General features: G+C 39.1%; 2 protein-coding genes across 3 annotated transcripts; both read left to right on the forward strand.

Moving 5' to 3' along the window:
• Positions 1–1,504: 1,504 nt before the first annotated feature.
• LOC311251910 (uncharacterized protein) lies at positions 1,505–6,503 on the forward strand. Its single transcript, XM_084344579.1, has 4 exons — positions 1,505–1,534; positions 5,034–5,396; positions 5,670–5,792; positions 5,887–6,503. The coding sequence occupies exons 2-4, from the start codon at positions 5,084–5,086 to the stop codon at positions 6,057–6,059; spliced, it is 609 nt and encodes a 202-aa protein (XP_084200705.1). The 5' UTR covers positions 1,505–1,534; positions 5,034–5,083; the 3' UTR covers positions 6,060–6,503.
• A 1,667-nt stretch (positions 6,504–8,170) lies between these two features.
• Positions 8,171–13,257, forward strand: LOC311251815 (uncharacterized protein). 2 transcript variants are annotated; one of them, XM_084344459.1, is made up of 5 exons: positions 8,171–8,283; positions 8,791–9,144; positions 9,354–9,476; positions 11,781–11,881; positions 13,040–13,257. In XM_084344459.1, exons 1-5 carry the CDS (start codon positions 8,226–8,228, stop codon positions 13,103–13,105), a joined length of 702 nt encoding a protein of 233 aa, XP_084200585.1. In that variant the 5' UTR covers positions 8,171–8,225; the 3' UTR covers positions 13,106–13,257. The 2 variants fall into 2 exon arrangements, with proteins under 2 accessions (XP_084200585.1, XP_084200586.1); XM_084344460.1 differs by having other exon boundaries at positions 9,357–9,476.
• Positions 13,258–13,725: the final 468 nt, after the last annotated feature.

Raw genomic sequence — 13,725 nt, forward strand, 5'->3', positions numbered from 1 at the left:
ACCTCTGTTCAGTAGGCCTCGAAGCAGGCTGACTGTACCTTGCAAACTGCAGCATTTAAAAATAATGTCCAGTGAATAAACCTGAGTCTGAACCGCCTTCCTATGCTGCCACTGACCAAGGGCACCTTAATTATATATCAACCTGCTGCACATGGATTAGTATTTTTTTGTGTACTGTATATTTATATTTTAGCATTCACAGGTATTTAGAACATGTTTTGAATATAAAGAGAGCAATGAGTGAGTTTTGACATTTGACACTGCATGTTTACAACTGGTTATTGGAGAAGATACTGAGACACGTGTAAAATATGTTCGAAGTGTGTTTAGTGGCCATTGAACATTATGCAATTACATGCTGAAACACTCTTATTTACAATTTAAAGTTACAATGTCAATTTCTTATAGTATTTATGTTAATTTTTCAGCAACAGCCATTCAATATATTTAATCTGTAAATACCTCCCTATATAGTAGCTTTGATTGGTAGTGGCAGGGTCCGCCATTCCGCACTGGAGTAAAAATTACCAACCTACACGCAAGGGATTCAAATGATGCATGTGAGCAGCAATTGTTAATCAAAAATGCATTTAGGAGCAAGAAAAGTTCATGTTATGCTAGGTCGTGGCAAAAGCCTCAGCAGCTGGGCCAGTGTTTAAAGCAACATTATGTAGAAATTGGCTTTTTTTTTTCTTTTTGTTTTGGCGCCCTCCACAGTTTCAGAGTGAAACACCACAGTCGTAAATACAAATCCCAGGTCTGTAACAGTTTGTCAGATGTAATGTAGGTGCTAACTACAAACAAAACCCATTATGTCATAACGTTGTTATGTGTTGAAAACTTGTATGTTGAAGTAAACATGTATGTAACGCTGTGAGCCGACCCTCTCACTGAAGCTACATAGAGCAGAAACAGTGATAGACACCATTCACCCTTTTACAAGACACTGTATCATCAAAATGATTTTGAAGCTGTTATTATACGGTAAAAAATATACATAATGTTACTTTAAATGAGCACTGAATTTATAGTCACAACTTGCTGATGCTAAATATTTCAGTTAAAGCTGAGGGCAGAACTATAGTCTGAATATTTGAATCGATTAAACCTAAAATGCTGACTTTCCCCCCTTTTTTAGTTTCTTATTTTATGGTTTTGGACAGATTTTCAGTAAAGCATTGCAAGTAAAAGGAAACCATGTTAGGTCAGAGAAGAATAAAATATGTCCTCCAGCTTCAAAGAGATGGCAGCTTTTAGTTGAATAGAATCTATACAACTCGTGTGTGAGTGTGGGGCGGGGGTGATTTGTGGTTTTTCTACAGTCCTCTTCAACCATCTTTGAAAAAAAAAAAAACTTAAATCGAGGAAGATGTCTGGTAGATATTTCTTGTTGTTTTGTGTGTGTGTGTTAGATGTGTGGGACTTAACACTTAGCTCTAAAGAGGTGAGTATCAGTATTCAGTGGTGAAACACAGTGAAAGGATGAAGTTTCAAGTGAGCGATCTGTTATTAGCCTTAGCTCTCCATGCTTGGGGTAAGTAAAAATACATTTATTCTTAATCAGAACTTTATTGAACTTAATTGACTGTATACTCAGTATTTAAGAGTGAATCATGAAATATGTGCGGAACATGTTTATGGTTTACGGAAATGAAGAAAGGGTGATCAAATCACTGAAAGAGGTTCTTTGTGTTATTTTGGGTGGTAATGATTCAAATGAAAATATAATTTCTCACTATGGATGTACTCTATATGTAATATAAAGATATATATTTCCGCATGAGTCAAAGTTAACACTTATAATAATAACTTCATTAATAAATGGTAAATTTATTGATAATTAACCTTAAGTTGATAGTTATTTGACTGGCAACAAACAATGAATTGCTTTATAACCATTTATTAAGCAATTGGTGATTGTAAAATCGCAACTGATGTTTATAATCCTTTACGGTTGCTTAACAAATGGTCAATAAAGCATTTCATTGTTTGTTAACAGTCCAATAGCTATTGACTAAAGTTTGATTAACTGTAAACTGACCGTTTATTAGTCATGGTTGTTCTAAAGTGTTACCAAGGGATATTGTGGAAATCTGTATTAACTGATTTAACATTAACTGAAAGGTACGGACATTTGTGCTTTGTTTAAAGTAATGCTTGTATGTATCTATGCTCATGTCCGGGGGGTTTTTTGAGATGGGGAGCATGGCAGGTACTATTTCTGAGATAAGACGCTACAATTGTGTATTACTTATGTGCGAAAATGTACAGTGTAGGTGATCAATTCATTTTTTAAATTAATTTTAATTAATCTAATGGCCATGTACAGTAATGTGACAGGAATCGTTTGTATGACACACCAACCCACATAAAATGATCACACTACTGCAACTGCTTTCCACAAATAATCTCTGATGGACCGAATGTTCCACCAAACAGCCAAGTCAGTTACAAAGCACAGTATATGTTGTACCTATACAATGTCTAGCAAGCTATGGAGCCATGTTTCTTCTCTCATGAGTTGGTGGAGACAAAAAAGACAGTGAAGATTGGACTCACTCAAAAGAAACTATTTTTGGACTTGATGAATCAGAATCAGAAATACTTTTTTGATCCCACAAGGGGAAATTGAATCATAGCAAATGAAAATGTTGGTCCACTATATAGAATAGAACAGATAAACTTTATTGACTGTCCCAACAGTGTCAGACATTCTCCTTGGTCAGAAAAGCCTCATTGATTCACATTTAAAACACAGAAAAGGGGACCAAACAAACAACAAAGGGGTCAAAACAGCAACTGATAAAAACGTTTAAATGTGCAGTACCTATTTTATATTGTTCAGGGTGGTTATTGCAGAGGGATTGAAAGATTTCTTGTAGACGGTCTTCCGGGCCAGTGGGACTTTGTACCGTCTGCCTGATGGCAGTAAATGGAAGGAGTGGTGGAGGATGGCTTTCCTGATCACTGAACGGCTGTACAGTTCAGATAGAGGGGCGAGGGGTGAGCTGGTTATTTTGCTGACCTCATTAGTTATGCGGGAGAGTCTTGTTTTGTGTTTGGTGGTGAGGGAGCTGTACCAGGGCGAAATGTTGTAGATGAGAATGGATTCAATGAGTGAGTGGTAAACCAGTGTTAAAACGTCCTTGCTCACATGAGTCTCAGCAGGTGGAGGCGCTGTTGAGCTGTTTTAGCACACAGAGTCAGTGCGCTGTGAAAAGGACAGGCAGGTATTTATAAGACTTAACATGCTCTTTTAGCTGACCCTGGATACTGAGCGGGTGGAAGAGAGGTGATGGTGTTCTCTGCCCCCACAGCATAGCTCCTTGGTCTTTGTGATGTTGAGCTCAAGTTAGTTCTCACCGAATGTTTGGACCAAGCTGTTGAATGGCTGCTCATATTGGGACAGAGCATTGTTGCCAGTCAGGTGGGCCACCAGGGCCATGTCATCCACATACTTGAAAAGCGTCATTCCTTCACTGCTACAGGATGCTGTTCATGTAAACAGGGAAGAGAACGGGACGTAAAACACAGCCTTGGGGGAGCCCTGTGTTTAAAACCATTTGAAAACAGCTGTTGTGGTGTGTCCTGTAAAAAGTTCTTTATCCATAAAACCAGTGTCGGTTGGACCTGAAAGTCAGAGAGGAGATACAGCGGGGTGTTTGTATGTACAGTATTAAAAGCAGAAGAGGAGTCCATGATTAAAGTTGACTCTGAGCAGGATGGAGGTCCCCAGCTGTTCATCAATAGTGAGGGCTCTGTGAGGGGGTGTGGGGGTGAGGCAGATCCAAGAGGCATGAAGGCTAAAGCTTACAGGGTAAAATACCTGAAACAGGCGAGAATTAACACTTTATTTAGTTGTTGACAATTTTACCCCAAAATCCGATTTAATCAGTCAGGTGCATTTTAAACATGTGTTCATGCAACATCTGATGTTTTTGAATGTTTGTGAATAACTGCATCATCTGTGCGCAGTATGTGCTTTAGTTATTGATATGATGTAGTCTCTGCTGGCTTGTGTTTATGACTGTTTCTTCCAGGCCATAAAAAGGCCTGAGGTGTGAAGTCGGTGGTCAGAGGTGAGGTGTCGGTGTCGGTGTTGAGTACTATTAAAACAAGGTGCTAAGGTACAGTATAGGTCACTTGCAATGGTGGAGGAAGTATTCAGATACTTTTCTTAAGTAAAGTACTTATACCACACAGCGGAAAATATTCAAGTATAACTTTAAAAGTAAAAAGTATGTAAGTATTATATACAAAATGATGTATGTGTATGTGTCATTTTACTGCTATAGATATCCACAGTTGAGCTCATTTGAACTACTTTATGTATTACTGGGTTGCTCTTCTACAAGAGCATCATATGTTTGTAGCGTCACTCTCCTGTGAGAACCTCGTGGCTACTTCTAAAACGTTTTCATATCGTCAGAGAAACAGCCGTGTTTTCAGCTTTGTTACGATGCATTTTCCATCTACTCCAAGAGGAATTTTTAAAGCGTTTATTACGAAGTAGAAGACATTTCTCAACCTGTCATAAACATTAGAAATCACCAGTTTGTAGATACATGGTTTTTACTGGACAGTAAAAAAGTAACTAGTAACTTAAGCTGTCAGACAAATGTAGTGGGGTAAAAAGTACAGTATTTGAGATGCAGTGGAGAAGCTGCTCTGTAGTCTGGTGATATGGCAGCAGATACTTCTGTATCTCTTGTCAGGTGGCAGCAGGGTGAACAGACTGTAGCTGGGTATGGATTTTAATATCCTTTGGCTCTGTGCAGACATCTCACTTCACCGATATAAGTACCACAATTTTGTACTTAAGTGCAGAACTTGAGTAAATGTACTTAGATTCTACCACTGGTTGTGTAAAATGAGCAAAGGCTAAACTTCCTCTGTCTCTTCAGAGGTGTCTCATCTCCAGGCACACTTGTCGTGATCCAACAAAAAGGGCCATTTAGCTTCTCAACTGATGCAATATGTAACGTCATGTGACAAACTACCAATTTATGTATCACTCTGTTTTTTTTTTATAGGTGCTTCATCAGACAGATTTGTTGTGACCCAGACTCCTGATGTCTCTTTCATGGAGGGGGAGACAGTAAACATCACCTGCTGCTTGACAGGGCAGTTTGTAGGAGCGACTATTAACTGGCTGAAAAATCAAAGAAGTATAAAGACTGTACGCATCTCGAATCACTCTAAAGGCTCTCTGCAAAAGAGGACTGACTGCTCAAACTTGACCTTTACAAAGATCACAAGAGAGGATTCAGGGAGATACACCTGCGAGGTGAAAATAGAGATACCAACGTTCTCTGAGGTTAATGGAAGTGGTACTGTCATCACAGTTACGGCCAGAGAGAACACAGACGACAACGTAGACCCCCCCATAGCTGACGGTAGGTGACAAAACACCAGTGGCCTATCATACGTTCTGTTGTAGTTACAATGTTTATTAAGAATGAGATCTGTGACAGATATTCACCTTGTAAACCCTGTATCTTTAAAGCATCACTGCTTGTGGTACATCTTACTATGTGCACATCCATACTGAGCCAGCTATATTTGTAAATTCCCTCCTTTTTTTCCATGTCTTCCCCCAAAACTGAGCTTTTCCAAAATGGCCTAAATTTTAAGGAGTCATCGAAGTGTTCTCTGTTGGTGAATTTCAGAGCCAGAGTCTCACTGGGAGGATGTGTTAATCTATGCCATGAGGTGTCTGCCCATCCTCGCTCTTGTCGTATCCTTCTACTGCCTCAACAAGTTGGGGACCAAAGCTCAGCAACGAGCACAAGGTACAGTGTTACTTTCACCCAACTCCATCATGATGATATGACGTCTACATCATCAGTGCATTATTAATAATTGATTAATGTATTCATGTTTCAGTGGCTTCTGGAAATAAACTCCTTTCAAAACCAAGAACAGAGGAAGACCAAGAAGAAGAGGGAGGAGATGAGGGAGCAGTTGAAGCAGAGGAAAATAAGAATGGAGATGAAGAAAGCCATGGGCTGTCTGACGTCAGTAGTGTCAGTAGTAAAGTGGAGGAGAGTCAGTGTTGAAAGATAAAGAGCTCTCAGAGGTTTTCAGCTTGAAGAGTAGATGTCAAGATTGTGTGACGAAGGAGGCTAATAACTTTTTTTTAAACTCTGACCTTTGCGAACAGAACAGAAGATGTTTCAGGGAGATATGCCTGCGAGGTGTGAGGGAAGATAACACTTTCAACTGTGGTCGGAGGAAATGCGCTGAGAGATGTGCTATTTTGCTTTCACACGTTTGACATGCGAGCCAGGCAGACTGAACAGCTGCATGTGTGACATCTGTGTTCTTAAATGCATGCTATTAAAACCAGTGTTTCAAGCCAGTTTGGTTTCAGAGCAACAGTCATGTTCACTCCTCAATGAAAAATGCACTTTACAAGTGCAGACACGCGACAAAGACCTTTTTATCTGATCTTGTGAGATACTTTTGTTTTTCTCTTTCGGGCTTCAAACCATTAAATGAAACCGTACGAGAAGTCTTTTTTTTTGGAACTGAAAACAACTCATAGACATCTGAAACGTTACAAGGGGCCCCGACTAGTCACTACTTTCGTCTGAGAGGTTTGATAGTCACAAATGTTGGAAACCAGTGTTCTTTCTCTAACAATGTGTTGTATTTTATAAGTGTATCGTGTGTGTTTTATGTAAAAATAAAATATATTCGATAAAGACCAGCCAAGGAAAGGTCACTAAGCATCTCCCACAACTCAACACACTGTTGAAACCAAACCAAACCACTAATGAATGTAAAGTGTCAGAGCCTGATATATGTCTTCGTCCTCTGTGCCGTAGAGCTCCACTGTTGTCCAGAAACTATTTAAACACATCACTGCACTGTCGCACTGGGTGATATGCTCCTTTATTACTATGAACACACACACTGTGGTTTATTGACTCAGTGACACATACACCGTCCTGCTGCCCCATGTACACACTAGAGCACCAAATGTGTACTAACCCGCAGCTGAAAATAATCCCCAACAAAAGCACAATCAAATCTACAATGACCAGCTGTTTTTATAAAATTACTGCTCATTTTTTAAACATTAAACCTTATATTTGTGTGTCTTTAGTAGGAGTAAATGGACTTGGGCTGACTACAAGGTAGAGAAGTCAGAAAGTTTAAGAGACAGACTTAATGAGATAAGATCAGATGAACCTTTGTTGATCCCCCATAGGAGAAATTGAATGCGACAGACAGAAGCAGGCCTGTGTCAAAATCCCCATGACCATTGTTTTCTTTGTCAGCCTAGGCTGTTCTGATTTCCGGCATGGTAAATCGAGAAAATCAGTGATTTCGACACAACCGCCTCATAGATCGACATATCCTGGCTACAAAACCCTGACTTCCTCTTTGGTGTGTCCCACAGGTGTCCATTAACAGGTGTCAAATGATTCAAAGCTACATGATGCTGTTGCACTTGGCACATAGCAGTGCAGGGGGCTTTAAACACCCCAGGAACAGGAATTTTCTCAAAATGTACCCATTAAAAGGTCAGCAGTGAGAGGCGAACTAAGTTAGAGCCCACAGTTCAGTCTTTGGGGACTCGTGGTGGTGGCACTAAATAATCCATCTAGTCACAGGTGAACTGCTCCAGTTTAAACCAGGATTATCTGAATTCTGTCTAGCATACCATCAGGATAATGTGTAAGATACTATAATCACATAAAAACTGTACTTATAGGGGCTTTAAGTAAAGTAATCTGTAAAATACAGTGTATTACCACAAGATAAATTCTTTAGATGCTCCGATTGTGGTTCACTTATCATAAACGAACCAAAATGAATCAGACAAACTTGGGACTGGCTTCAGGGTGAGAAATGCCAAATGTGATTACTGAAACATGGATCTGGGAAAAGACGACCCTGCCATCATTCTGATTTCAATAAAAATTCAGGTATTTCTTTTCAGTAAAGTAAACAGGAACTCCACTGTGAGAACAGAGAAGGGGGAAACACTTGAATTTATTATACAGGAACTATAGCTGCCTTCTATGTGAGGGAGGAAGGAACACAAGATGTGGTTTTCACACTTCTCTGCAGAAAATACAGAGGAACGCTGAAGAAAAGATGATGCCCAGTACATACTGTGCTGACGTGTATGTGTTCGTGTGTGTGGTGGGAAGGACTCCGAGCAGCTGTGAACAGATGACTGTCAGTTGTCAGTTGTGAATCGGCGTGGAAAGATGAAGCTTCTACTCAGCAGCATGCTACTCGCCTCTCTCTGTGCGCCCTCATCTTGGAGTAAGTTAAAACTCAACAACTTCAACTGTTAAGGTCCAGTTTGTAAGAAGAGTTAATTTTCAAGTCTTATTCCCAGCTTGTCAAACACTGACGCTTTGGGTTGGTGGCTGGTCGGGTACGTCAGTTTTTGATCAGCTGGGAATCAAAAAATAGGATCTTCAATATCACATCTGCTTTGTAGATGAGTAAATATTCTTACGTTAGCATTTGGAAAATCTCATGATTTTATCAAAGACATTTCAATAGTTTAAGTCTTTTAAACTAATAAATGTTTAAAAAGAAAATGTGACACCATTTCTTGATTGTTGGTGTGGCATTACCTCTCTATCCGGTTGTTACTGTGTGCAAAAATCTGATTCAATCACCACAATCTGTTTTAAGCCATGTCTGCAGAGCGCAAGTCTTCATAGTTTGTTGAAAAATGCCATTTAGCTTCCGATTTGATGCGATATGTACCATCTTTGTGACAAACTAGCAAATTACATATCACTCTGTTTTTTTTTAAAGGTGCTTCATCAGACAGATTTGTTGTGACCCAGACTCCTGATGTCTCTGTCATGGAGGGGGAGACAGTAAACATCACCTGCTGCTTGACTGGGGAGTTTGTAGGAGCGACTATTAACTGGCTGAAAAATCAAAGAAGTAAAAAGAGTGAACGCATCTCAAATCACTCTAAAGGCTCTCTGCAAAAGAAGACATATGACTGCTCAAACTTGACCTTTACAAAGATCACAAGAGAGGATTCAGGGAGATACACCTGCGAGGTGAAAATAGAGATACCAACGTTCTCTGAGGTTAATGGAAGTGGTACTGTCATCACAGTAACAGCCAGAGAGAACGCAACGAACAACACAGGAGCAGGTATGTGACAAGACACCACCAACATGACAGTGTTGTATAACGGTTAGGCTTATATCTTGGTTTGTCAGTGGATAGACTTATAACGATGTATTATCAGAACAGGGTTTGGTTTGTTGAGATGAGTCAGAGTTTGTTTAATACATAGAAACTACTACAAAATTTCAACGCTGTTATTAGCTTTGTAATATTCGTGTTTCATTTTTTCTCAGAAGACACATCTCCACAATCTGCCAGCAGTTCTCCAACACTCCCCGTGATAATCGGCCTGGCTGTGGTGGCTCCGCTGCTCCTCATTGCACTCGCCTGTTTCTGCAAAATACGAAGCAAACAAGGTATAAAAAGAAAATGTAGCGTCTTATAATATTCAGGCCATTAGTGGTCGGTTCACCCGCATGACAAAACTAAAACATGTGTTTTACTTGTTTCATAGGTAGTTTGTTAGGTAGAATGTAAAAAAATCATAGTGAGGCCTTTGAATTATAAACCAATAATGTCATTCTTTTAAAATATTTTTTTTAATTGTATTTATGTAATCAATTTAATGTATTTTTTCAATGCCCTGAAGGTCACAAACTAAATTCTATTCACTTTAAATTTATTGGGATGTCTTACAACCCCAACATATCTGCTGGACTTTACTAGTATTATAGGTCAGAAGCATGATTATATGTTATACAATTTTTTCCTTTTTATCTTTTAAGATGTCCTCTTCAGTGACTGAGTTTGACAGCCCTGTGTAGATGCTTTACGCAGTCTGATGTCTTGTAAAGCAGAAATTAGCCAACACCTGTTTCTAAAGGAATGAAAGCGTAGTGAGTCTGAATGCTGGGCTGAGAAACACATTTGCGAAGTCTTGAATTTACCCAAGAGTTCATATTGTGAAATAGTAAAAACCAACAGCAAGAGTAATTACTAGAAGTAAAAAAAAAAAAAGCAACGCTTAAGAGAAGAGACGACACAATCAATACAAAAAGAAATCATTAGCAGCAGTGTGTCTTAAGCAAATTTAAGAATCAGTGACGCAGTATAAAAGATAATAACAGTATGACAGACCTTAGCAGGATGCAAATTACTGAATGTAATTTATTTGAAATATTTTTAATTGAATAAAGAGGACTGTACTAGCCTGTTTATTTACAGTTCAAAAATCATAACAGCCGAAAGTCTCTCTGACGTCGCCGTCTTGTAGCTTTATGCTGGATGGATGAATACCCAATGATCTCTAGCCTCTATTTTGTATCAATGAACAGAGTGTATCTCAGCAACTACAAGGTCTATTTGAATAATCAAGGTATCATAATAGAGGAAACACTTGAAATATGTGTTCATTGTGTAAGTATAAGTGTGTATGTCAAAGGGTCCGAGTAAATTAGGTCGACACACAGCATAAATGAAAGATTTTGTAAAATTTAAATCACAATTTTAGAATGAATTTCCCAGAGGAATGATGCAGCTGCAGCTCCAAATCTCCAGCAAACTATATCAACATCTGCCAACTTTGATGCTAATAAAGTGAATCAGAACAAAATTAGAGAGGTTTTAGTCCAGAGCACTCAGGCAGAATCTCCAAATGTGCCATTTTGACACATTTTTAAAATTTTAAAATTCTCAGGTACCAAACTATGTATTTAACTTATTTACAGTCAGACATAGGTGCTCAAAAAACAGCGCAATTGGGCTCCGCTCGGGCTAAACAGATTAAATGACCAAAATGTAGTACTTTTACATACATATCAGTATGCTGGTTCAGCATCTTATTTCATGAAATATAAATATGCAATTGTGCAGGTTTCTGATTGTCTGCAGTAGCATGTCTGACTCCTCATCAAACAGCAAATCTGTCATTTCTGTACCAACTGAGTTCCCTCAATGTTGACAATGAACCCGCTTTGGTTGCTGGCTGCCCTGACACCTGATGTACTGTAGCTGCCACTCCCTTGGATTTAGCTAATCCATCTGATCTTCAGTCATGGAAAAGTGACAACATATTTTATGCTCCGTTACCAGTATCAGACATTCACTTTTGGTCCAGCAAGACAATCATAACATTATACACCATCATGTTTTCTGTTCTTCTATCAAACCACTACATAACTTGAGTGAGGACAACCTGTACGGATTTAAGACAGTTATCAGAAACCTATTTACTTTTGATGTTTAATGGGCACCTTTAATAAATGTGACACCTGGGATTCTAGTGTGCATGTAACCACACTTTATACACACTGGGGTTTAAAGTTTTTAACAGAAAATATGACAGTATCGTTTTAGTGAGAAATGTATGGGACCAAGAATCGAATCCTGTGGTACACCATGGACGATGTCTGCATGTAGCAGCGGGGTCAGCTCTTTGGGATGTGTATGACTAAAGCCAGTGAACTTTTAGGGTATTTCTGTAGGCTCCAGGCCACCATAACTGTGAGTAGGGATAAGTTGGTGTTGTAGAAAATGAAAGGTAGGATGGCGTTTTAGAAGTTGCATTAGCCTTGTATTAGTGACTGCAACACCCAGTTCAGGTCAAATAAAGCTTAAGTGTGGCATTTGTAGGTATTTTTGTGGAACAATCATATTAATCATGTATTTGTATATGTGTGTGTGTGTGTGTGTGTGTGTGTGTGTGTGTCCCATGGTTTCAGGAAGAGCAGCCAGAGTGATCTACGAGGTTCCACACATTGACTCTGAGGAGGCAGACATGGACAAACACAGCACCACCTCCTCCAGAGGCTCTTCTCAGTGGGTGAGTGTGTTGGCACTGTCTACAAAGACACCAGTGCACACATGTTGAATGGAGTCTAACAGTAGCAAACTCAAGGGGGGGAATCATGTGGCGCTAGTCGACCAGCAGTGTGCTAATAGTTTAGCGGAGAGAATAAACTCACATACACAGTCTTGGCTATAATGTTCTCCAATCCACATTTGGTAGGTTCGTTGTTGTTTTAGTCGTGGTTATATCCTATCATTGCTTTATATGAAGGGTTTGAACGATGTGTCAGCTGAACTGTGAGACAGGATGGGTAACATGTGGTGAATAGTGTGAATATGCATATTCGACATAGTCTCTCAAGCCATGACAGCACAAAGTGTTTTTTAACAGACAAAGAAAGCCACATCAATTAATGGATTTGGTTACCAGTGTGGTGTTACTAAAATATGCTGCATCTAAATAGTGACAGGTTTTATTTTAAATTCTCAAACCATTTCGAGTAGACTCAAGACACTATATTATCTGTTAGTACATCTGTTGGTACATTCTACATACTGGGTGGATTGCACACCATTATCTACTCACCCCAATGCCACAAAATGTTTCTTAAGCTTCACAGCAAGACAGCGTTGCAACATTCTCCTAAGAAACTGAAATAGATGAGGACTTGTTTAAAAATGTAAAAAAAACCACTATATGTCTCCATAAAGCTCGTCCGGCATTATCTAAGGCTCCGGAAGCCCAGAAATCGTCCACTTCAGATGCAACCTAGTGCTTTACGCTCAGCATCTACAGTGAAGATTTGGGCTTCAAAATTGTGTAAAAAATGTATTTTCAAATCGATTTGGCATCTTGGGGCTTACGGAGACTTAAATTACACTGAAATGTAAATAATGACTGAATTTTCATTGTTGGGTGATTTTTACTTTAAAGCAGTAATTTCCACAGTTGAGACATCATAATGAAATATAACTGACATCCTGTTTCTGACTTATTGTGCCGATTGCTCACACCTACTCAGTTTTATACTGAACACATTATCAAAGTCCTTCTATCGACCTTTGCACGCAACCATCCCTCATGCCCTTTAATATTAGCCTTCTTTGATGCATGTTGACACACCACCGCACTGCAGTTATACAGCATAATGTGTGTTTGCTGTAATTCTTTGTATCTCTCTGTGTCTTTTAGTGCCAGGTACCAGTGTATGAATCCTTCGATTACTTCGAGCGTGTGGTGACCAAGGAAAGTGGGTGAGGATCTACTCAACGGAATCTTCCAGTAATTCCTCACCCTGCTTGTCAGCATGTATATCTTGTACATCAATTTACTTACCTTTATTTAACTGTGTAAATGATTTTGTATGACTGTAAATATTTCATTATTTTCTATAAACTGTGTCTTATCCATCTTTGTGCTACAGTTCATTTCAGTGTTGAAATTCACATGTCAGTAAATGCATACACATCGTGGTTATGCATCCACTGACGGGTTTAATTGTATGAGACTTAAAATAGATATACGATGCTTTTGTTAGTGGTCTACATTAGTTAGAAGAATTGATTCTATAGCAAACATGCCAGTTTCACAGTGACTTTCGATCCTAAGAAGGACGCTGAGTGGAAACTGTGGTGTTACGGGGTCCCTGCATAAAAGGTCAATGACAGGAAGTGGAAACAGCGCCTGTGACGATTGGAGTTGCTTCTTGCCGGCCTTGATGTGTGCACTTTCATCACCAAGCCATGCAAATCTTAAAACAGAGCATCTGAAATAGTAATTGACTCTTTCTGTAAATACATTTTCACTTCACATCACTCATCTTCAAATACATGTGCTCTGAATTCAGGTCATGTGTAAGACCAAGTTGGTAAAACACT

This window comes from Pagrus pagrus (genome assembly GCF_965226575.1).
Source record: "Pagrus pagrus genome assembly, chromosome: 22".
NCBI classification, from domain to species: domain Eukaryota; kingdom Metazoa; phylum Chordata; class Actinopteri; order Spariformes; family Sparidae; genus Pagrus; species Pagrus pagrus.

What these genes read in the sequence shown, in the direction of transcription:
- LOC311251910 (XM_084344579.1), top strand. Translation starts at nt 5,084, where the DNA reads ATGGAGGGGGAGACAGTAAACATCACCTGCTGCTTGACAGGGCAGTTT. An exon ending in AGACCCCCCCATAGCTGACG is followed by an intron (nt 5,397 to 5,669) that starts GTAGGTGACAAA and finishes GGTGAATTTCAG; the next exon opens with AGCCAGAGTCTCACTGGGAG. An exon ending in AGCTCAGCAACGAGCACAAG is followed by an intron (nt 5,793 to 5,886) that starts GTACAGTGTTAC and finishes TTCATGTTTCAG; the next exon opens with TGGCTTCTGGAAATAAACTC.
- LOC311251815 (XM_084344459.1), top strand. Translation starts at nt 8,226, where the DNA reads ATGAAGCTTCTACTCAGCAGCATGCTACTCGCCTCTCTCTGTGCGCCC. An exon ending in CTGTGCGCCCTCATCTTGGA is followed by an intron (nt 8,284 to 8,790) that starts GTAAGTTAAAAC and finishes TTTTTTTTAAAG; the next exon opens with GTGCTTCATCAGACAGATTT. An exon ending in CCAGAGGCTCTTCTCAGTGG is followed by an intron (nt 11,882 to 13,039) that starts GTGAGTGTGTTG and finishes TGTGTCTTTTAG; the next exon opens with TGCCAGGTACCAGTGTATGA.